Raw genomic sequence first — 24,607 nt, forward strand, 5'->3', positions numbered from 1 at the left:
TAGCTAAGGATAAATGCTGTTTTCATTAGAGAGTGCATAACCTTTTCCCAACTCTGTGGAGCCTTGAGAAACGGCAAACTGATGGCTTGTCCCCACTTCTTCAGAGATAGTTATGATCTTGAATAGGAGTTCTTCTTTAATCAAAAGTTTTTTCCTTTTCCCCCAAGCTGTATGTTCTCTTAAGTCTCATCAAATAAGTAGTGTTTACTGAAATTTGTCACAAGTTTGTCTACTTTGTTTTTCCCACCATCCTGTTACTATCCGAAAAGTGGGAGTTAGAAGCCTCTCCAACTACTCCAGAATGTTTTTCTCTCCTTTGCTCCCTGTTTTTAAAGCTTGTGACAAAGGGTTGGTTCTTTTAAAGTTTGGTAGCTCCTAGGGAGATTTTTGGCATTTTTACTGATTTTTCTGCTGCTGTTCAATTTATTTTTGTGGATGGGATGTTCTATGATTTTCATTCTGTCATCTTTGTCAGGAAATAATACATTTTTTGACAGGATGACAAATTATAAACTTAAATATGCACACTCTATCTTTTAAAAATATTACATTTAGTAAATATAGAGGAAATTTTCCTTAAAACAGACTGAAAATTGAGGATTTAAAGTCATTATGAAATGTAATTCATGATAAGCTACATATTTTGTTTTGTTTTAGAAACAGATCTCTTGGGATGCATTGACTAAATGTGCGATGATTAAGAATTATAGGTTTCTTTAATTTTACTCATTATTTTCAGGATGCATCAGATGGAGTCATTTCTTCAAGGGAGTGTAAAACTAATGAAAATAAGAGTTGTCCTTCAGAGGAGTCTTTCAGTGAGAACAAGACAGGTAAGTAAGAGAACTTTTCTTCTCAAAATGAGATTTTTTCTTGTAATAATGCTTCATTACATGTGTCAGTATGAAAGTATATACAATACTATTTTGGCTTTTTAAAATATTCAGTATCCATGACTTTGTATGTTTGTGTTGCTCTCGGTAACACTGTTGAGGAGGAGACAAGGAGAACTTATGTGAGAACTTAAGACAAAATACTCTGATTAATTGGTCTGTGAGATATGGCCCAGTTACTTAAGCTATCTAGAGCTGAGTGTTCTCATCATACCTACCCTTTTACCCCAAATGATAGGAGGGAGTGAAAAAAATATATATCTGTGATCAAAGCCCAATTGTAAGCAGAATTCACTAAGCCATAACAGGTCACTGGATTTGGCATCAGGAGTCTTGGGTTTTGTCTGGATCTGCCAGTGATTAACTGTGATCTAGGGAAGAGATCTTTCAAGTAAGAGGTTGGACCCAGGGAATGAACCCAGGCCATGGCAATGAAAGCACTGAATCATAACCACTGGACCACCAGGGAACTCCCACTTCTTTTCATTTTTTTAAAATAAGCTTTTCATTTTGTAGTGATTTTAGATTTACAGAGAAGTTGTAAAGAGTACGTGTCTTAACCCCATTTACCCTATTGTTGTTGTTCAGTCACTAAGTCATGTCCAACTCTTTTGGGACCCCATGGACTGCAGCACTCCAGGCTTCCCTTTCTTTCACTGTCCTGGAGTTTGCTCAAACTCATGTCCATTGAGTCGGTGATGCCATCCAACCATCTCATCCTCTGTCTCCCCTTCTCCTGTCCTCAATCTTTGCCAGCATCAGGGTCTTATTTTCCACTGAGTCTGTTCTTTGCATCAGGTGGCCAAAGTATTGGAGCTTCAGCATCAGTCCTTCAGTGAATATTCAGGGTTGATTTACTTTAGGATTGACTGGTTTGATCTCTTTGCAATCATAAGGACTCTCAAGAGTCTTCGAAAGCATCAATTCTTCAGTGCTCAGCCTTCTTTATGGTCCAACTCTCACATTCATACATGACTACTGGAAAAACAATATTTTTAACAATACAGACCTTTGTTGGCAAAGTGATGTCTCTGCTTTTTAATCCACTGTCTAGTTTCATCATATCTTTCCTTCCAAGGAGCAGCTGTCTTAATTTCATGGCTGCAGTCATCATCTGTAGTGATTTTGGAGTCCAAGAAAATAACATCTGTCACTGCTTCCACTTTTTCCTCTTTTATTTGCCTTGAGGTGATGGGACCAGATGCCGTGATCTTAATTTTTGAATGTTGAGTGTTAAGTCAGCCTTTTCACTTTCCTCTTTGACCCTCATCAAGAGGCTCGTTTCTTCCTCTATACTTTCTGCCATTGGAGTGGTATTACCTGCATATCTGAAGTTGTTGATATTTCTCCTGGCAGTCTTGATTCCAGCTTGTGATTCATCCAGCCCAGCATTTTACATGATGTACTCTGCATAGAAGTTAAATAAGTAGTGTGGCAGTACACAGACTTGTCATACTCCTTTCCCATTTTGAATAAGTCCTTTGTTCCATGTCCTATTCTAACTGTTGCTTCTTGACCTGTATACAGGTTTCTCAGAGACAGGTAAGGTGGTGTTACCATCTTATACTACTATTGTACTTTTGTCAAAACAAAGAAACTAATCACTGGTATATTATGATTAAATAAGCTCTAGGCTGTATCTGGAATTGACTGGTTTTTTCATTAACATCCCCTTTTTGTTGTAGGACCCAGCCTAGGAATCACATTGTATTTAGTTGCCGTGTCTCCATAGTCTCCTCTTGTCTGTGACATTTTCTGTCTTTTCTTTGTTTTCATGACCTTGAGGAGTACTGGCCAGATATCTTATAGGATGTTCCTGCACCTGGGTTTGTCTGATGTTTTTCTCATCATTAGACCGGGGTTATAGGTTTGGAGGAAGAATGACACTGAGGAGAATGCCATTTTCACCACTTTGGGTGTGATGTCCACGTGACATTATAGATGATGTTAACTTACCTCTATCACTTGGTCAGGTTTGCCCAATTTCTCCACTGTAAAAGTTACCCTTTTTCCTTTGCCAAACTCTGTTCTTTGAAGTAAGTCATTAAGTCTAGCCTACCCTTTCAGGGAGGGATGGGAATTAAGCTTCATCTCTTGGAGGGGGAAATTTTCACATATATTATTTGGAATCCTGTTAAGAAGAGTTATCTCTCCTCTCCCATTTATTTACTCAATTTTTAAATAAATAAATAGACTCCTAAATATTCACCAGTATGCACTCATGAATATTTTATATTTGGGGTTAAAATCTAATACTACATGATTTAGTCTGTCATTCATATTGTTCCAGCTTTGACCATTGGGTCAGTTCTCTTTGACATGTCCCCTTCTTTTGCTTTTTGAGCACTTCCTTATTACTTTCTGGCACTACAAAAGGCTATAGGCTCATCTTGCACTTTCCCTAACCTAGTCCTAGACTCAGCCATTTCTCCAAGGAACCATGGTCCCTTCTGTTGGGGAATATTATTTGGAAACCAGGTTCTGGACTTGATGTGGTTATTGCTACTGGAGTACTTTTGGTGTTGTATGTAAAAACTTATGAAACCCAAGTTCATGTGGAATTTTCTTCTAGAAGTTTTATAGTTTTACATTTTGCATTTAGATCTGTGATCCATTTTGAGGTAATTTTTATGTGAGTGTTGTCATTTTTTTTGTATATGGATGTCAAATTGTTCCAGCATAATTTGATAGCTATCTTTTTGCCATTGAAAAATCAATTGACTATATGTGCATGGGTGGTGGGTGTTTTGGGGCTCTATTTTATTCCATTGATCTGTTTGTCAATACCATACTGTCTTAATTACTGTTAAGTCTTGAAATCAAGTATTGTGAGTATTTTGGTTTTATTAATCTTTAAAATCTTTTGCTTTAAAGCTTTAAGTTTATTCTGTGATACAAATTATTGTTCACTTTTTTCCCTTACCAGTTTCTCCTGAGTCCATTGTCTATCCCATCTTCACTATGTGTTCAGTCAACACAAAACGGTAAGGGTTGCTCTTATTTTAATTTTCAAGGTTTAATTATGAGTCCACTGGGTCTCTTTTTTTTCTTATACTATTTAACTTGGAGAGCATTTTTCTCTTCCCCATTGAGATATTTAGAACAGGAGATGAAATCAGACCCTCTCATAGAAACTTCATAGGAACTTGAAGCATTAAGAAAGGAAAAGACCTTTATGGGCCGGAATAATAGTAATTTCTTCCATTTTTGTGTAATACCTGACCCATAATAATTTATATTCACTATTTCACTTATCCCCACAGCAACCCAGAAGCTTGATATTGTTATTACCCTTTTCAGCGGAGAGAACTTTGTAATTCAGCCACAGTTGCACAGCTCTTTGATGACAAAGCCAGGACTAGAATCCATATTTAATCAAAGTCCATTAGGCTGTATTGCCTCCTCTGTGTGATAACATACTGATAATAGTTCATGTTTAATGGGCACTCGGCATGTCATGGTGTGGATACCATCATTACCCCATTTTACAGATGAGGAGACTGGCCAGAGGAATAAGTAACTTGCAGCAACTCAGAAGCTACACACTATCCTGCTCAAAACTAAAACTGGAACTGGGGGAGGCATGGGTGCTTATGAGTATACACAAAAAAGCTCTGAGGACGAAGTTTCTTACAGTTTGAGCACCTCGCTAAGCAGTGTGTTAAGTCACTTCAGTTGTCTCCGACTCTTTGCAACCGTATGGGCTATAGCCCACCAGGCTCCTCTGTCCATGGGATTCTCCAGGCAAGAATCCTGGAGTGGGTTGCCATTTCCTTCTCTAGGGAGCTGCTCACTAAGCAGCTTTGTTTCTTTTTTCCCTGTTGATGATAAACATCTGAAGATATTGAGCAGAGTACTTCCTAGTAAAGTTTTCCTGCTCTTAGGGCATCTCACCCTGAATTGTCTTGGAGATTGGTTGGGTGGGTAGTTTTTCCCCTGCAAAGACCATATTCCTAATTTCACCTTTCCCTTTTCTCATCTGTCTTCTATTTATTGAGGATCAAAACCTATCACAATTAGCTAACAGTGTGTAAACTAACCTAGCGTAGGGAGATGTTAGGAGACTGTTGGTTGAATCATTTGAAATTTGCTCATTACGTAGGACCCAAAAAGTCAGATATCATCAGTTTCCTGTAGTTTACTCTGACTTTTACTTTAGGTAGATCACAGATTGTCTGGGTTTGTACTCTCACATTTGGCAAACATTTATAGAATACCATGTGGTATTGAAATACACTGGATTTTAGAGATGTGAAGATAAGTACAACATGGCTCTGCTGTCAAGGAAGTCATGGTTAGGAGAGGACAGACATTTAAATGAATAAGTGTTAACATTGCTAGGCTAGAAGTAAAAATGCCTGCAAGGCTGGGAAGTGCTGAGTTACTTAGCACAGGCTGTATAAGGTGTAGAGGAGTCAGTGACCTAGACAAGTGTTTTTTATATTACTGGCATTATTAGCATTGATAGTTTGTCACATCAATAAAAATTTAAGGGCATCACATCTAGCATTTTTTCTTAATGGAATAATACATCTCTCACATAGTATATTTAGTGACCAGTTATGTATGTGTATCTGTATTGGTCATGATGGGAAATATATTTCTCACCATAGTTTTGTCAAGTCATTATAAAAGCCATTTTCTAGTCAGATGATAAGATGTCCTCTTATCATCTGACAGATTGGGTTAGCATATAGCATTACAGAGGGTATTTTTCCAGTGTTTTTTTAATTTATCAACGTGAGTTTCTGTTTGAACTTCTTGCTTTGGGTACTTGTCCCCCCCCTCCACCCCCCTCCCACCACTACTCTAGAGATTTCTATTTCTTTGATCCTTGGGAGACCTACAGAGACTGCAGCCAATTGGAGAAGCACACCCCATCTAAAAGAGCCTGTGCCAGTAGCTCCAACTCTTAGATTCCTTGATGAAACAGCTCTAATGATCTTCCAGTATCTCTTGCAATATTGGAAATACACATTTTTAAGTGAAATCTCTAGATTTTAAAACATTGGTAGCTAATCCAAACTCTATGTGAGCCAATCAAAATATCTGCTAGCTAAATTTGGCCTATGGGCTCCAGTTTGCAACCTCTATAAGCCAGCCCCAGCACTGTCTCCTAAAGGAAAAAGATTGCCTCAACATCTGTCCAGCTAAATTTTTTTTTTTGTATAAGAATTTAAGAATAGTAGGGTGCTGCTTTAGCCGTGTATTAGCCTCACTCACTGCCCCATGCCTCAGTAAAAAGTTGTTGGATCATAATATGCTGGTTGCTGGTGACTGACTTCCTGTGGGTCTATGAGATCCAGTATTAGAGTATACTTATTTGCTGTGGCATTCCATGAATTTCTTTATGCCTGCATGGGTAAATATTGTCTTAAAATTTGAAAAGCAAGAAAAGATTAATTTTTAAAGGTGACATCAACTTATGAAGAAATCCTATGTATATGCATCTGATTTGTTGTTGTTTAGTCACTAAGTCATGTCTGATGCTTTGTGACCCCATGAACTATAGCCCACCAGGCTCCTCTGTCTATGGGATTTCCCAGGCAATACTGGAGTGGGTTGCCTTGTTCCTTCAGAGGATCTTCCTGACCCAGGGATCAAACCTGCATCTTCTGCTTAGCAGGTAGATTCTTTACCTCTGAGCCACCTGGGAAACCCATATGCATCTGATACTGTAGATGAAATCCTTTGAACTTGGAGTTAGAAGACAGGAATTTGAGTCTTTCCATCATTCTTCCCTAGTTACTTTACCTTGAGTCGACTACCAATCCTGTCTGAGTGGGCCTCGGGCTTCTCATTGTTTCTAGCCCTGTTACTTCATCAAGTTATTGCCGATAGAAAGCACTAAAAATTGCAAAGTCCTCTGCAAATGTTACATACATATGTTTTCTTTTCATTATAATTTATCAAACATGTTAAAATTATTAAATAACACCACCTTTTTATCCCAAGATCTCTAGTTGAAGAACAGTCTTCTGTGGGATCCACCACATCTACTAACTTCTTAAAACAAATCAACATACAGAAGAGTACTAATACGAAAGATTCAAATAAAGAAACAAAAGACCAGCTCATCATTGTGAGTAAATTTAAAACAAAGCTCCTCCTGTATGTGGGTCTCACATATAGAACCTGAAGTCTGACGTGTGGTCTTAGCCTAGTTACCAGGAGTTATAGATGTTCTGAGTTTGTAAATGCTACCTTTGCTGTTGTGGCCGCATTTAAAACCTGTCAAGAATATTTTTGAACTGATGGTGTTGGGGAGTGCTGGCAGTTTAGTAGAATGCTGATGAATGAGTTGTCTCCAAATCAGGAAGACTATAGTCAGTCTATAAAAGACTTAATGAGAAGAGCTACACTGCATTAGACCTGGGTTTGGCAGATGATACCTGTGGGCCAAAGTTGGACCATGGCCTTTGAGCTAAAGTAGCGTTTATATTCTTAAAAGGTTGGTGAAAAAAGGAGAGGAATATGTGTGGCCTGCAAAAACTAAAACGTTTACTATCTGGCCCTTGGCAAAAAATTTGCAAACACCTATATAGACAGTTCAAAATTTGGTGTTTTCAGTAGCCTTAAGCAATGCCGTGTGAGATAGAATAGGAATAAGCCTTGACATTGAATGTCCTTGAATTCTCTATATTCATTAATTTATCTATGCTTTTCTTAAACTTTTACTATGTATTATACTTAATTTTTATCAGCTCTTGCAGAAAAGAATTTTAATATTTAATATTTAATTTTATTAATATTTAATTAAAATTAATTTTTTCCTAACCATTTAAGGAAAAAATGCTATCTAATGAATGTATAAGTCCTGAAATTTTCCCCTGCTTCTTTGAAATAAGGCTTTTTTAGGCCTTTCATATAAGAGCTTAATAAGGATGTTCCATTTTTCATCTTAGCTATAATATTTATGATTTCATCTTATTCCTTCTTAGAACTATGGGTCCAGCTAAAGAATCTTGGTGTGTTTTTTTTTCTGCTGTCCATTCAAAGAGGCAGTTTCACTTCTTTTATCATGATGGCATGTTAGGCTCTTCTCATTCTGTTTTGTTGGTGAGTAGAGAGAAAGAGTAACCAGACTTTCATTTATGTTTCACCTGTACCAGCATAAAAGGAAAATAAGGACAAATTTGAATGAATGGACAAATTTACTAAATGTAGAGCTATCTGTGATGTGTTTAGATGGGCTATTTTTTCTCTTTAACTGTAGGATGCAGGTCAGAAACATTTCGGAGCCACCATGTGTAAGTCCTGTGGCATGATCTACGCTGCTTCCAACTCTGAGGACGAACTGCAGCATGTTCAGCATCACCACCGATTTGTGGAGGGAATCAAATATACTGTAAGTATAAAAAAAAAGTTTCCGTTTGTTCTAAAAGTGAAACTACTTTAAAAGAGACATTCTTTTTGCCTAAATATAGAAAGATTTACATATGCAGAAATATTTTATCATCTGTAGTTTTGTTGTGTGTTTAATATTTGAGACTGATGGTATTTTAGTTTTAATAGATGTGCCATTTCAAACTTCATGTGCTAATATAAGAGAAGTTACTGCTCTTGGTTGAATGAACACCCTGCATCCTTACCTCTAGCTTTTGGAGCAGAACTGAGCAGTCAAGGTAGAAAACTCAAAGACTTGAGGAGTTTCCCCTTTTCTCACTCCAGTTTCTTCTTTCTAGATAACCTCAGAAAAACAGCTTTCTTTGACTCCTCCAGGGTATTTCTTTGCTCTTCATGAAGCACCTTCATGAAATACCTCCAAGTTCAAATACAGCCTGTTGTTGGCCTTATCTTTATGATTGCACCTGCTACTCAAATGCATCTCTGTTTTTCATGTTTTTATTGCTGTAGTTCATGCCTTCATAATACTTTTAGCCTGATTTATTAAAATTCTTCTTATCCTGCCCCTCCCCCACTTTCACACTCCTAATTTGTGGGTTTTTTCTCTGTATTCCTACAAAGGGCTCTTATTTGACTTCGCCTTATTTTGTAATGGGCTTCCCTTGTGGCTCAGCTGGTAAAGAATCAGCCTGCAATGCAGGAGACCTGGGTTTGATCCCCGGGTTGGAAAGATCCCATGGAGAAAGGAAAGGCTACCCACTCCAGTATTCTGGCCTAGAGAATTCCATGGACTATGGGGTCACAAAGAGTTGGACATGACTGAGCAACTTTCACTTTCTTTTACAATAGATTATTTACGTGTCTCCCAACAGTATGTCAGCCCCTTGAGGGCAGGAGCTTTGTTTCAGTCATCTTTTATTTCCCTTACCACATTCATGTAGTTGAATTTTATCTTTTTTGTATCATTCATTTATTCATCTTTTTTGTCTTCTCCAGACCACATTATTTAATTTTTTTTCCGCTTTAGATCAAAATGTGCTTTCCCCCCCCACCCCCCACTTTTGACAGGGCTGGAAAAAAGAACGTGTTGTAGCAGAGTTTTGGGATGGGAAAATTGTGTTGGTCCTGCCACGTGATCCGAGTTATGCTATCAGAAAGGTATGAAACATTAGTTTTTCTTTTTAAATTGAAGTATAGTTGCTTTACAATATTAGTTTTTCAGTCTTTGTTTTCCTTCTACTCTCCCCATTCTCCACCAAAAATCGACCTATATTGAAGTATTATATAAAACACCTTTGCTTATAGATCATCACTGTACATTGGTACAGGTGTTAGGATGACTTTCAAAGTAGTTCATATAAAATTAAACTTACAATTACCAAACAAGTAAAGGTGTGTCAAGAAGAGATTAAAGAAAACAGATAAGAGTCCGTAGGTGTATTGCTTGCCTACATCTTCCATTTGTGAAAAATAAACTAAACTTATAAGGTTGAGAAATTAATGGCTCCAGGGTCTAATTCTTAGGTTGGTATTGCCTTTGTTTCTTGGGCTGGATGTTTCGCCCCAGTGGACACGGGATAACGCTGAAACAGAATCTTCCTACTCCCTGTTAGGCTCAAGGGTGCTGAAAATGATCTTTAAAATACTTTCTTAAAACCCTGTTTCTAAAGTGGCAGAACCATGCCTCAGTAGTGGAATAATTTGGGGGTTGTGAAAATTTAAGAAATAGAGACAAAAGAGGTTAAACTGATTAGCATACTTTTGTGTGTGTATATATATATATATATATATATATTCTGTTATATTTTAAAAAACAAATTCATCTCTTTTGGTTTTTGACATCATTAGGTTGAAGATGTCCAGGAACTTGTTGATAATGAATTGGGCTTCCAGCAAGTTGTTCCCAAATATCCAAACAAAACCAAAACCTTGCTGTTTATCTCTGATGAAAAGAAAGTAGTTGGGTGTTTAATTGCAGAGCCCATCAAACAGGTATGGTATGCTGTCTTACAAATTACTGGAGTAACTTTTGAGCAAAATGAAGTAGTCGGGAGAAGTCTCAAGCATTTAAGAAGGCTACCATTAATGATCTTTTTCCTTCTAAAATACCCTTGACCATCTGGATAACTGAAGTCATTTATTTCTATTATGTCTGGTATTTTGCCTTATATAATCAGGATTAGTCAGTCTTAAACTCATATAGTTTTTTATATACTTGGATTATAAAGTATAGTATTTTAAACAAGCTCAGTTATTGAACATGTGGCTTAGTGCAGGTTAATATATTGGCAAAATGGTTGTTCAGTTCAGTCGCTCAGTCGTGTCTGACTCTTTGTGACCCCATGGACTGGCTTCCCTGCCAGGCCTCCCTGTCCATAACCAACTCCCGGAGCTTGCTCAAACTCATGTCCATCGAGTTGGTGATGCCATCCAGCCATCTCATCCTCTGTCGTCCTCTTCTCCTCCTGCCCCCAATCCCTCCCAGCATCAGGGTCTTTTCCAGTGAGTCAACTTTTCGCATGAGGTGGCCAAAATATTGGAGTTTCTGCTTCAACATCAGTCCTTCCAGTGGACACCCAGGACTGATCTCCTTTAGAATGGACTGGTTGGATCTCCTTGCAGTCCAAGGGACTCTCAAGAGTCTTCTCCAACACCACAGTTCAAAAGCATCAATTCTTCAGCGCTCAGCTTTTTACATAGTCCAACTCTCACATCCATATATGACCTCTGGAAAAACCATAGCTTTGACTAGATGGACCTTTGCTGGAAAAGTAATGTCTTTGCTTTTTAATATGCTGTCTAGGTTGGCCATAACTTTTCTTCCAAGGAGCAAGCAATCTTTTAATTTCATGGCTGCAGTCACCATCTGCAGTGATTTTTGGAGCCCCCCAAAATAGAAGTCTGCCACTGTTCCCATTGTTTCCTCTTCCTCATCTTTTTGCCATGAAGTGATGAGACTGGTTGCCATGATCTTGTTTTCTGAATGTTGAGTTTTAACCCAGGTTTTTCACTCTCCTCTTTCACTTTTATCGAGAGGCTCTTTAGTTCTTCCCTGCTTTCTGCCATAGGGTGGTTTCATCTCCGTATCTGAGGTTATTGATATTTCTCCCGGCAATCTTGATCCCAGCTTGTGCTTCATCCAGCCCAGCATTTTGCATGATGTACTCTACATAGAAGTTAAATAAGCAGGGTGACGATATACAGCCTTGACATATTCCTTTTTCAATTTGGAACCAGTCTGTTGTTCCATGTCCAGTTCTAACTGTTGCATCTCTACCTGCATACAGATTTCTCAGGAACAGGTTAGGTGGTCTGTTATTCCCATCTCTTGAAGAATTTTCCACGATTTGTTGTGATCCACACAGTCAAACGCTTTGGCATAGTCAATAAAGCAGCAGCAGATGTTTGTCTGGAACTGTATTGCTTTTTATGTGATCCAGCAGATGTTGGCAATTTGACCTCTGGTTTCTCTGCCTTTTCTAAATCCAGCTTAACCATCTGGAATTTCATGGTTCATGTACTGTTGAAGCCTGGCTTAAAGGATTTTGAGCATTACTTTGCTAGTGTGTGAGGTGAGTGCAGTTGTGCAATAATTTGAACATTCTTTGGCATTGCCTTTCTTTGGGATTGGAATGAAAACTGACCTTTTCCAGTGCTGTGGCCACTGCTGAGTTTTCCAGATTTGCTTACATATTAAGTTCAGCACTTTCACAGCATCATCTTTTAGGATTTGAAATAGCTCACCTGGGATTCCATCTCCACTAGCTTTGTTCATAGTGATGCTTCCTAAGACCCACTTGACTTCACATTCCAGGATGTCTGGCTCTAGGTGAGTGATCACACCATCATGGTTATCTGGGGTCATGAGATCTTTTTTTAATGGTTCTGTGTATTCTTGCCACCTCGTCTTAATATCTTCTGCTTCTGTTAGGTCCATTACCATTTTTTCTGTCCTTTATTGTGTCCATCTTTGCATGAAACATTCCCTTGGTATCTCTTAATTTTCTTGAAGAGATCTCTAGTCTTTCCCATTGTATTGTTTTCCTCTATTTCTTTACATTGATCACTGAGGAAGGCTTTCTTATCTCTCCTTGCTGTTCTTTGGAACAGCATTCAAATGTGTATATCTTTCCTTTTCTCCTTTGCCTTTAGTGTCTCCTTTTTTCAACTATTTTTAAAGCCTCCTCAGACAACCATTTTGTCTTTTTTGCATTTCTTTTTCTTGGGGATGGTCTTGATCACTGCCTCTTATACAATGTCATGAACCTCCATCCATAGTTCTTTCGGCACTCTGTTTTTCAGATGTAATCTCTTGAATCTATTTCTCATTTCCACTGTATAATCATAAGGGATTTGATTTAGGTCATACCTGAATGGTCTAGTGGTTTTCCCTACTTTCTTCAATTTAAGTCTGAATTTGGCAATAAGGAGCGCATGATCTGAGCCACAGTCAGCTCCTGATTGCTTTTGCTGACTGTATAGAGCTTTTCCATTTTTGGCTGCAAAGAATATAATCAATCTGATTTCAGTATGGACCATCTGGTGATGTCCACGTGTAGAGTCTTCTCTTGTGTTGTTAGAAGAGGGTGTTTGCTTTGACCAGAGCGTTCTCTTGGCAAAACTCTGTTAGCCTACCCTGCTTCATTTTGTACTTAAAGACTAAATTTGCCTGTTACTCCAGGTAGCTCTTGGCTTCCTACTTTTGCATTCCAGTCCCCTATGATGAAAAGGACATCTTTTTGGGGTGTTAGTTCTAGAAGGCCTTGTAGGTCTTCATAGAACTGTTCAGCTTCTTCAGCATTACCGGTTGGGGCATAGACTTGGATTACTGTGATATTAAATGGTTTGCCTCAAAAACGACTAGAGTTCATTCTGTTGTTTTTGAGATTGTACCCAAATACTGCATTTCAGACTCTTTTGTTGATTATAAGGGCTACTCCATTTCTTATAAGGGATTCTTGCCCATCAGTAATCAGTCAGTTCAGTCACTCAGTCATGTCCAACTCTTCGCAACCCCGTGAACCGCAGCATGCCAGGCCTCCCTGTCCATAGTAGTAGATATAATGGTCATCTGAATTAAATTCTCCCATTCCAGTCCATTTTAGTTCACTGATTCCTAAAATGTTGATGTCCACTCTTGCCATCTCCTGTTTGACCATTTCCAATTTACCTTGATTCATGGAGCTAACATTCCAGGTTCCTATGCAGTATTGCTCTTTACAGCATCGGACTTTACTTCCATCACCAGTCACATCCACAACTGGGTGTTGTTTTCCCTTTGGCTGTGTCTCTTCATTCTTTTTGGAGTTATTTCTCCACTCTTCTCTAGTAGCATGTTGGGCACTTACCATCCTGGGGAGTTCAGTATCATATCTTTCATTGTCCTATCTTTTTGCCTTTTCATGCTGTTCATGGGGTTTTCAAGGCAGGAATGCTGAAGTGGTTTGCCATTCCCTTCTCCAGTGGACCATGTTTTGTCAGGACCCTCCACCATGACACATCCATCTTGGGTGGCCCTACATGGCATAGCTCATAGTTTCATTGGGTTAGACAAGGCTGTGGTCCATGTGATCAGTTTGATTCATTTTCTTTGATTGTGGTTTTCATTCTGTGTGCCCTCTGATGGATAAGGATAAGAGACTTTTGGAAGCTTTCTGACGGGAGAGTCTTGACTGTTGGGCAAACTGGGGCTTGTTCTCATGGGTGGGGCCATGCTTAGTAAAGATGGCGGAGTAGAAGGACGTGCCCTTATCTCCACGAGAACTCCAGAATTACAACTCGCTGCTGACCAACCATCGACAGGAGAATTTTGGATCCCACCAAAAAAGGATACCCCATGTCCAAGGGCAAAGGAGAAGCCCCAGCAAGACGGTGGGAGGGGTGAAATTGTGTTTAGAAGGAAACCCCATGCTGACCGGAGACGCTGTGAGGGCTCAAACAGAACTTTGTGCACACCAGGACGCAGAGACCCCACAGAGACTGAGCCAGACCTGCCCTTGAGGGTTTGAGTGTCTCCTGTGGAGGTACGGGTTAGCGGGGGCTTGCCCCAGGGGCAAGGGGCTCTGCGAGCAGCAGACCTGGGTCACGCAGCCTGTGGCATAAGCCCTCTTGGAGGAGGTTGCCATTAACCCCACCATAGAGCCGCTGAGCAGACGCCCCACAGACTGCAGAACAATTACACCAAAGAAATTCTCGCACTGTTGAAGTTCTAGGACCCACAGCAGATTTCCCAACCTGGGGATCTGGCAAAGGGAATGAGAAGCCCCAGGGATTTTGACTTTGGAGACCAGTGGGATTTGATTACAGAACTTAAACAGGACTGGGCAAACAAACTGTTGTTTGCACAAAACCTTGTGTGCACCAGGATCCAGGGTAAAAGAGCAGTGATCCCATAAGAGACTGACCCAGAGCTGCCTGTGAGTGTTCAGGAGTCTCCGGCAGAGGCGTGCGTTGGTGGTGGTCTCCTGCAGTTGGGGGCCCTGAGTGCAGCAGTGCATGCCCAGGACCTTTTGAAGGAGGTCGCCATTATCTTTATTACCTCCACAGTAGTTTGGTCTCAGGTTGCATAACAGGGAGGGAACACAGCCCCACCCATCAACAGAAAATTGGAAAGTGGTGGTTACTTGTCCTGTAGTTAGAATCTGCTTTGGATACTAATTAACAGTGTTCTGGCGGAGGAGTTAGCAAATAATAACCCATGGGCTAAGTGTGGTCTTCCTCTTTTTTGTAAATAAAGCTTTCTTGGCCCAGAGCCATGGCTCACTTGTCTTCATATTATCTGTGGTTGGTTTTGTGCAACAGTAGCAGGGTTCAGTAGGTGCAGCAGAGACCACATGGCCCAAAGAGCCTAAAGTATTTACAATTTGGTCCAATACAGAAGAAGTTTGCCAGCCCTTGTTCTCAAATAGAGATAATAATTTTTGCCCTTCAAGGAGCTTACAGGGTAGTCTTAAGCTAGAGAGAGTTATAGCTCAAATGTATTCTTTTACCCTGACTTTATAATATCATACACTTATGTCCCTTTACTTTTAAAAATACTTAATTGTTTTAAGACATCTTGAAATGATGCTAGCATAAATTGGTCTTACTCATTTTTAAAGTGCCTCCCTTTTCCCTGTCCCCCCTTAGTATGAGTGGAGAAAGAAAAGCAGTTGGTTTTATTTATTACTTCTGTAAAAGTAATCAATTTGGCCTTTTCTTTCTTTGATCTTAAGTGCACTGTTTATGTAGTAATAATAGGCAATACAGATTGTCTCTGATTTACAACTTTTCAACTGCAGTGGTGTGAACACCATAGGCATTCAGCAGAAACTGCTTCAAGTTTTCATATTTTCCTGGGCTAGCCGTATGCACTTTTGTGATGCTGGGCAGCAGCAGAGAATGGCAGCTCTAGTCTACTAGGCGGATCACAAGTATAAAAAAACAGTATATTTAACAACCGTTCTCTATATACAGCCTTTTTGGTTTTCATTTTTTGTACAGTATCCAGTAAATTACACAAAATATTCAGCGCTTTTTTTTCCCTTATATTATCGATTTGATTTTTATTTATTTGGCTGTGCCAGCTCTTAGTTGCAGCATGTGGGATCTAGTTCCCTGACCAGGGATCCAACCCGGGCCCTTACATTGGGAGCTCAGAGTCTCAGACACTGGAGCACCAGGGAAGCTCCAGCACTTTATTATAAATTAGGCTTTGTGTTAGATGATTGTGCCAACTGTAGTCTAATGTAAATTCTTAGCATAGTTAAGGTAAGCTAGGCTAAACTATGAGGCTTCCTTTCAATGTACAGTGTGTTCAGCTTATCGCCTAGTTTATTAGGGTGTGACTGTAAGTTGAGGAAGATCTGTATAGCCAACTGACTCGTACATGTACTCTTCTATTCATTCTCATTTCAGAAGCAAAGTGTTCTTGATGGAAGTTAAAGCTTCACATGCACCTAGGAACAACTACAGTGTAAAACAGTGACGATAGCAAATGCTGGTGTGGGTGCAAGGAAAGGAGGATCTTTCACTCTTTCTTTGAGGGAATGTAAAATAGTACAGCCACTCGGGGAACAGCTTGGCAGTTTCTTAAAAAATTAATCATACATTTACCGTATGACTCAGCAATCATAGTCCTGGGCATTTATTCCAGAAATGAAAACTTATGTCTACACAAAAACCCATAGCTGAATATTTATAGCAGCTTTATTTGTAATAGCCAAAAGCTGGAAACAACCAAAGTTTCCTTCAGTAAGTGAGTAATTAAACACACTGGTATATCCATACAGTGGAATATTACTTGGCAATAAAAAGGAACAAACTGTTGATACATGCAACAACTTGGACAGGTTATCAAGAGCACATTGCTGAGTGAAAAAGAGCCATTCTCAAAAGATCACATGCTGTATGAGTCTATTTATGATATCCTTAAAATATCAGAATTTTAGGGAGAGAGAACAGATGTTACATGGCTTAGCAATGGTGGAGGGGAGAAAATGGGTGTGATTATAGAGAGGTGGCAAGAGGAAGAGCTTCATGATAATGCAATAGCTTTGTATTTTGATTGTAGTGATGGTTAAATCAGTATTCAGATATGAATTGTCACAGAACTGTCCCACCCACATTGTTCCCATGTTAACATTTCTCAGTTTTGGTATTGTACTACAATTATGGAAGATGTAACCATTGGGGGAAATAGGGTGAAGGATACACATCCTCTCTGTACCATTTGTTAGCTTCCTCTGAATCTACAATTATTTCAAAATAAGAATTAGAAAAAAACTTAAAACACCACTTTCATAGTTTATATGCAAAAACCTTTAGTTTTTTTTTTTAGGATATCATATATACACTTTAGGATGGAAAGAATGAGAGAAGTTTATGTGCTTTATTAAGAGCCTGAATTTTATCATTTTTTTTAAATCAATGAAGAGAGTTTCACATTGGTATAATACACCAATTGGTGTATAATTGGTATAATGTGGGAATATCACAACACCACTATCATTTTTCTGCATTAAGTGAATATAATTGGCAAGAATTCAAGAAATAGCAAAGAACTTAAACATTTTTGTGAAGGTGGAATAAGATTAATTTTAGATACTTAAGTTTTGTTTTAAAAGAAATGTGAACTTAGCTGTACCATTAGCTCTAATGCCTCTGTGCATCATTGCAGGCCTTCCGTGTCCTGTCTGAACCAACTGGCCCAGAAACCCCAAGCTCTAAAGAATGTCAGAGGGCTTGGCAATGTTCAGATGTACCAGAACCTGCAGTGTGTGGGATAAGTAGAATCTGGGTCTTCAGACTTAAAAGAAGAAAGCGCATTGCACGACGACTGGTAGACACGCTCAGGTAAGAAGTAAAATTGGTTAGACCCAGGTTAGCACTCCCAAAAGCTTTCCTGGCTCATGAGCCAAAGGGAATGACGTTGGTCTGTGTTAATACTACCAAAGTCAGGCTAACGCAATGCTGACACTGAAAAAAAATACTAGGTGTACTCAGTTTTGCACACAGTATTCCAAGTGTGATATATTCTAGACCAGTGCTTTTCAAACTACCTGTAGTCAAAGACTGGATTCGTTTATAGACCAACACATTAATAAGATAAAGATTAAAAAAAAAAAGATAAATTGCTAGGAAATGAAAGAGGAAAAGAAGGCAAACAAATGGAAAATATAAGCCCAACTTTTTATTAAATTCAACAGATGTAAAATTAATTTAAATATAACCTGTAAAAACAAAATAGAGGTTTAAAAAAAGAATTGTAGAAATTGTATGTTTATTGATGTGTGACTAGATGATTATAATAGAGACTTACTGTAACACAAATGTAACTAAATGTAAAAGTGAATTAGCAAGACAACCCAGAGAATAGTTATTTACAAATCATTTATCTAATTAGTAAAAGTCTAGTATATCTAACATATATAAGAGAACTCTAACACACACATACCTTACAAAGGGGAGCAGTGAGAAAAGTTGGTGTCTGTGAAGATTTTTATTTGTAGTTCATTGTGAAATAACCTCCATTTTCTTTATTTTGTATTGAGATACATAAATTTGGCGTGGAGGATGTGTGTGTATATGTTAGCCACTCAGTTTTGTCTGACTCTTAGCAACCCCATGGACCGTGGCCCGCCAGGCTCCTCTGTCCATGGGATTCTCCAGGCAAGAATACTGGAGTGGGTTGCCATTCCCTTCTGCAGGGGATCTTCCTGACCCAGGGATCAAACCCAGGTATCCTGCACTGCAGGAACATTCTTTACCATCTGAGCCAACAGGGAAGGCCATGGAGAATACCAGTATTTAACCTGGTTCTACCAGGCAGTAGTCCGGTGCTTCTCTAATGTGAAAGTGCCTATGAACAACTTGGGGATCTTGCTCTAATGCAGGCGTGATTCAGTAGATTGGGGTGGGCCTGAGATGCTGCATTTCTAACAAGCTCTTGGCTGATGCTGAATGTTGCTGGTATGTAGGTAATACTTTGAATACTAAGGCAATAGATTGTAAGCAGTGATAAAAATAAAGTTGCAAAGGAGAAATATAAAACAATCATTTGAGAACATATCTTCTCACACATTTGGGTTGGAGATATAGGTAACATTGGCAGCTCTCCTGTATATGAGGAGCCTGATCCTCTCTCTGTACAGGCAATGTATGTTTTAAGTCCTCACAAGTGAACAGTATTATTCCTAATTGTTTTGTATCAGAAGCAGCTGAGGCTCAGATAGGATTATTAGTACAGATTACACTGACGGAGCTAGTAAAAGGAGAGTTAGGACTCAAAGCCACAGATCTAATAATACTCTTTGAGTAGCTCATACCATTCATGAAGACAAAGACAACTGCTTAATCAATATTTTTCTTTGGAGTCTAGTATATACAGCAATACACTTTTTATTCAATTATGTAGTAAGTGTACTTGAAGCTGATACCTTTACTTCTCATTGAGTCCAATTCTTTTTTATTTTGAAGTAATTTCACATATGGAAGAATAGTAAAAAGAACACCCTCAATATCTTTGTCCAGATTCTTTTTTATTTTCTTCCTGAATTATTTTAAAGTAAGTTACATATAATATGCCTCTTTACCCCCTTAGTACTTCAATATGTTCACGTATATTGTCTTACATAAGAACAGCTCAGTTACCAAATTTGGGATATTTAATATCTAATGTATAGTCCATATTTCAGTTTTGTTATTTGTCTCAAATGCCCTTCATAGCATTTTTTTTTTCCTCTTCAGGATTACATATTGCTTTTAGTCATAATATCTCTTTAGTCTTCATCTTCCTTAACCTGTAAGTTACTTAGCCTTTCTTTGTCTTTTAGGACTTTGATGAATTTGAAGACTAAGGCCAGTTATTTCATAGACTATCCCTCAGTTTCACTGAATCATTTCAGCTATTTCACTTTATTGCTTTTAATCCCAGTTGAGCTGGATCAAGGAGAGTTGTAGTCAAAAGGTAGTCAAAAGGCAAAATTAGGTTTTGCCTTCTTAAGAAGCTCTGAATGTGTGATGTAGTTGAAAAGAAGATAGTTATTGGTTAAAATTGTTTTTTATTGTAATTATCTGTGGCTTTTAATTAGCAATATTATTTCACATCAGTAGCTTATTACCACGGATCACCTACAGTCAACTAGATGGTTGCCTTTGTATGGTTCTCTTTGCCTCTCAGCGGAACTTTTTATGGGCCTTAGTTTTCTCACCTGTGAAATGATACCATTAAACTTCCACCCCCTAAAATTTAAGACATTGAGTCATTTTACCACTTAATAAAATGATTTTAACTAAGAATATTTTAAAAGATTGAGGGGCTTTCCAGGTGACTCAGTGGTTTTTACAAAAAACAAAAAGCTCATTCCTGCCAATGCAGAAGACAGGAGTTCGATACCTGGGTCAGGAAGATCCCCTGGAGTAGGAAATGGGAACCCACTCCAGGATTGCCTGGCAAATCCCATGGACAGAGGAGCGTGGAGGGCTACAGTCCATGGGATTGCAAAGAAGTTGGACACGACTTAGTGACTGAAAAACAAAGAGATTGAAGTTTTTTTAACTAGATTGCTTTAAAATATTGTACTCATGTTTAATCAAACTTAAGTTGGTTCCATTGTTAAATTGTCTTTTCCTCTTTTTTTAGGAATTGCTTCATGTTTGGCTGTTTTCTCAGTACTGATGAAATAGCATTTTCTGACCCAACACCAGATGGCAAGTTATTTGCAACCAAGTACTGCAACACACCTAATTTCCTTGTATACAATTTTAATAGTTGAAACCAATTTCAACTATAGAACAGTTAGTTATGTGTGAATGAGTTCTGACAAACTATTTAACAAATAGCAATTATCTAGGGATACAAAGAAAGGAAAAATCTTTAATGTATATTGACTAGCACTCTGAATCCTTAATTATGAAACTTTGTGGCTATAGCTGGAAAATTATTTCTCTTCTATGTAAGAACATTGGTTTTTCACAGAAATTTGACCAGTTATTTGTAAAGTACACTTTGAGGCCAGAATTACTTCATGCCTGATCAGAAAGTTTAAAGATAGGCAAATTTCCATCCCCATTTTTTAAAAGTAACTCCTGATTTCACACACAAAATTCTCATTTTATAGGTACTTGGCTGTAGCAACTCAGTTTAAGTATAGTTAAAGTATTTTGAATTTCCAATTTGTACCAGGGAAGGATGTAAGGAATAAGATTTCCATGTCTTTTTGTATAGAACAGAATTTATAGCTAAATATTTTTTATTTTAAAAATCATTATTCAGAAGGCACACTTCAGATTAATTAAACTTTGTAATTGCACTATTGTCATTTCATTAATTTTTGGTGTTTGTGCTACTTCTGTTTAGTGAACTTATTACTAGTGATTGGTGTCTAACAAAACGATACCCAGTTGGATTAGATGATTCATATGGTTAGATTTTAAATGTATACTAACAGAACCAAGGTTAATAAATATATCTAGGCTGATGGGCCACAGAACCTGATGACTTTATGTAAATATACCTAAATATGGATACATTTTTCTAATATAATTCATGGATACTTACTTTGAGAAATTCAGCTTTTTTTATTATTATAAAGTCATGTAGCTTCACTCTGGCAGTAGTGTCCAGGTCGTAACTCTATAGAATCTGTTCCTCTCCATTCTTCTATTTGCCTTTAATAGTTCTAAAATTTTAAAGTTTGGGTTCTAAAAAGACTGTGAAAGTGTTAAAATGTGTGTAAATTTTCCAAACATTTTAATGCTAGTTTCTGTACTGCTGTATTTAAAAATTGTCTGAAATATTTTATTTTAAAACTTTTATTAACATTATTTTGCTCAATGACTTTATGATGAATCAATTAAAATTCTTTTCTGTATTATTTTTCTATTCTGTTATTCAGTTGAATGTACTGATTTTCATTTTAGTTTGTGGTTGTAAAAATAGTACATGCGCTTTGTAAAAAAAAAAACAATCATTGAAAACTCTTATCTACACAACAACCTGCACAGATACTTACAGCAGCTGTTGACCTAACACAAATAGACTGCCACTTAGCGAAAATGGGTTTATTCAAGATCAGCAAAGAATTACAACTCAGGGTCTGCGGCCATATTGACCATGTTCAAGTCCTCAGCAAAAACATGGAGAGAACTCTTAAGAAGAGAGGAAGTTTGGGAGGGCAATAGTAAACAGTCCTGCACTTAGCATTGGGTGAGTTGTGACTGTCTCTCATTGGCCGAGCTGTTGCTAGGTAACAAAGTCTGCTTCTTGTTAGACTCTGCTGTCTTCATAGGGCATGCACGAGAGCTCCCCCTTCTAATCTGGCGACTTTATTTAATAGTAATTTTGATTAGAAATTTGTTTGCAAAATAAATTTTTATTTATATTTGTCACACAAAAGTATATGAAAAAAATTCTAAAATAATCTACACATTGATAGTCATTACTTTTTATTAAATCTTTTTTCCCATTTTATTTATTTTGCCGAAGTATACTTAATTTGGGGCTTCCCTGATAGCTCAGTTGGTAAAGAATCCACCTGCAATGCAGGAGACCCTGGTGCAATTCCTGGGTCGAGAAGATCCACTGGAGAAGGGATACGCTACCCATTCCAGTATTCTGGGGCTTCCCTTGTGGTTCAGCTGGTAAAGAATCCGGCTGCAATGTGGGAAACCTGGGTTCAATTCCTGGGTTGGGAAGATCCCTGGAGAAGGGAAAGGCTACCCACTCCAGTATTCTGGTCTGGAGAATTCCATGGACTGTATAGCTCATGGGGTCACAAAGTCAGACATGACTGAGCAACTTTCACATACTTTTTTTTTTTACAGTGTTTCAGGTATATAGCAAAGTGATTCAGTTGTATATTTCTTTTTCAGATTCTTTTGCATTACAGACTACAAGACATTGAATATAGTTCCCTGTGTTTTATAGTAGTCCTTGTTATCTATTTTATATATAGGAGTATGTATCTGTTACTTTGTATTTATTTATCCCCCTTCCTTTCCCTGTTGGTAACTATAAATCTGTATTCTGTGTAAGTCTGTTTCTGTTTTTTAAAGAAGTTCACTCGTTTCATTTTTAGGATTCCACATATAAGTGATGTATTTTTTCCTTCTTTGACATAGTATGATGATCTCTAGGTCCATCCATGTTGCTGCCAATGGCATTATTTCAATTTTTTATGACTAATATTCATATATATGAATATAATCCATAAAATCATATATATATATATATATATATACTTTATCCATTCATTTGTTGATGGACATTTATGTCACTTCCATGTCTTCACTATTGTAAATAGTGCTGCAGTGACCACTAGGGTGCTTGGCTTTAAGTAGTTTTTGTCCTCTCTGGATATATGCCTAGGCGTGAAATTTCTGGATCGGGTGGTAAATCTTTTTTTTTTTTAAGAACTTCCATACTGTTCTCCATAGTGGCTGCACCAGTTTACATTCCCACCTATTGTAGGAGGGCTCCCATTTGTCCATACCCTCTCCATTTATTTGTGGATTATTGATGCATTTATTATTTATGCATTTATGTAATTATTGAGCATTCATTATCTGTAGATTTTTGATGATAGCCATTCTGAACTGTATGAGATGATACCTTATTGTAGTTTTGAGTTTCTCTAATTTAGGGATGTTGAGCACCTTTTCATGTGCCTGTTAGCCATCTTTATGTCTTGGCAGGTATTTCTGCTGATGGGGAGGTTTGGTCAATACAATGCAGGTACATAGTGCATAGGGGAACGGAGAGAAAGCCAAAGAACAGAGAACATTGTTGAAGTTTTTGTTTTGCCATAAAATACAAATTTTATTTCACATCTCTTTTATAGGGGCACTAATCCCATTTGTGAGGGCTTCACCCTCTTGCAGTCACCTTCCAGATACAAACACGTTGGGGGTTAGGTGTCAACATACGACTTTCAGTGGAACGTTCACTTCCAATCCACATTAGTGTAAAATGATGTTTCCTACAGATTTTGTTAGATATGGACACCTTTTCTTATATTAAGGAAGTTCCTTTCTATCCCCAAGTTTCTAAGACTCCTTTAAACTTCTTGAAGAGATACTGAACTTTATCAAAATTTGTATTCCATCCTTTGATTTTTCCTATATTAATATGGTTGTTTAAATGTTAAACCAACCTAGCCTTCCTAAAATAGATCCAACTTGGTCTTGATGAAGTTTTTCTTTTTTATATTATCAGTTTGGGTTTGTTTGGGATTTTTCACATGTTTATGAATGAGATTGGGTATATATAGGATCTGCAGTGATGTTTCTGTCTTGACATGTCTTTTTTGCTCTCTAGATGAGATCTGATAGGGGCTTATCAATCTTTCAGATTTTCAAAGACCCAACTTCTGGCATTGTTGACCCTATTATGTTTGTTTTCTATTTTCTATGATAGGTTTTGTTTTAAAATTTCTGCTCATTTATTTGCTATTGGAAAGGAGTCCTGGTTTTTCCGAGATTCTTAGCTCACCAATTTTTCAGCCTTTTCTCATGTAGCATTTGAGACTATAACATAAGCACAACTTCAGCAGCATGGTTTTTATATACAGTTCCATTCACCTTCTTGACACTTTAATGATGTTTTAACAGAAGATAAGCCATTAATGATGTGTATACTATTGCTTGGTACAATCTCATACTAGAAGGAAACTTCTGTTGAATTCCAGAATTGTTTAAAGCCCAGAGTGCAGTGGTTCTTAATCTAAGATCCCCCACGTGACAGTAATTTTTACCCTAGACGTATCAGTAGATTGACAAGCACAATTCAGCACTTGAAAAATCCCAGGAGATGTGGCTCAAAGGTAGAAAATAAAGATTCAAATCACTCTCATTTTACAGATTAACAACATAAGGCCAAGAAAGAGGAA

At 37.9% G+C, this 24,607-nt stretch overlaps 1 protein-coding gene across 3 annotated transcripts in view; it reads left to right on the forward strand.

The window, feature by feature from the left end:
- Positions 1–21,595, forward strand: part of ESCO2 (establishment of sister chromatid cohesion N-acetyltransferase 2) — a 28,977-nt gene extending 7,382 nt beyond the window's left edge. Inside the window, exons 4-11 of one of the 3 annotated variants that reach the window (XM_070480619.1) lie at positions 740–833; positions 3,820–3,877; positions 6,849–6,975; positions 8,110–8,241; positions 9,309–9,398; positions 10,089–10,232; positions 11,730–11,812; positions 17,398–17,482. In XM_070480619.1, the coding sequence (XP_070336720.1) occupies positions 740–833; positions 3,820–3,877; positions 6,849–6,975; positions 8,110–8,241; positions 9,309–9,398; positions 10,089–10,232; positions 11,730–11,789 (705 nt within the window). In that variant the 3' untranslated portion in view covers positions 11,790–11,812; positions 17,398–17,482. Of the gene's footprint in view, positions 1–739; positions 834–3,819; positions 3,878–6,848; positions 6,976–8,109; positions 8,242–9,308; positions 9,399–10,088; positions 10,233–11,729; positions 11,813–17,397; positions 17,574–20,361 lie in introns of those variants that run through there. The other 2 variants (XM_070480617.1, XM_070480618.1) reach the window with 2 other exon arrangements.
- Positions 21,596–24,607: the final 3,012 nt, after the last annotated feature.

This window comes from Odocoileus virginianus, chromosome 18 (assembly GCF_023699985.2).
Source record: "Odocoileus virginianus isolate 20LAN1187 ecotype Illinois chromosome 18, Ovbor_1.2, whole genome shotgun sequence".
NCBI lineage: Eukaryota > Metazoa > Chordata > Mammalia > Artiodactyla > Cervidae > Odocoileus > Odocoileus virginianus.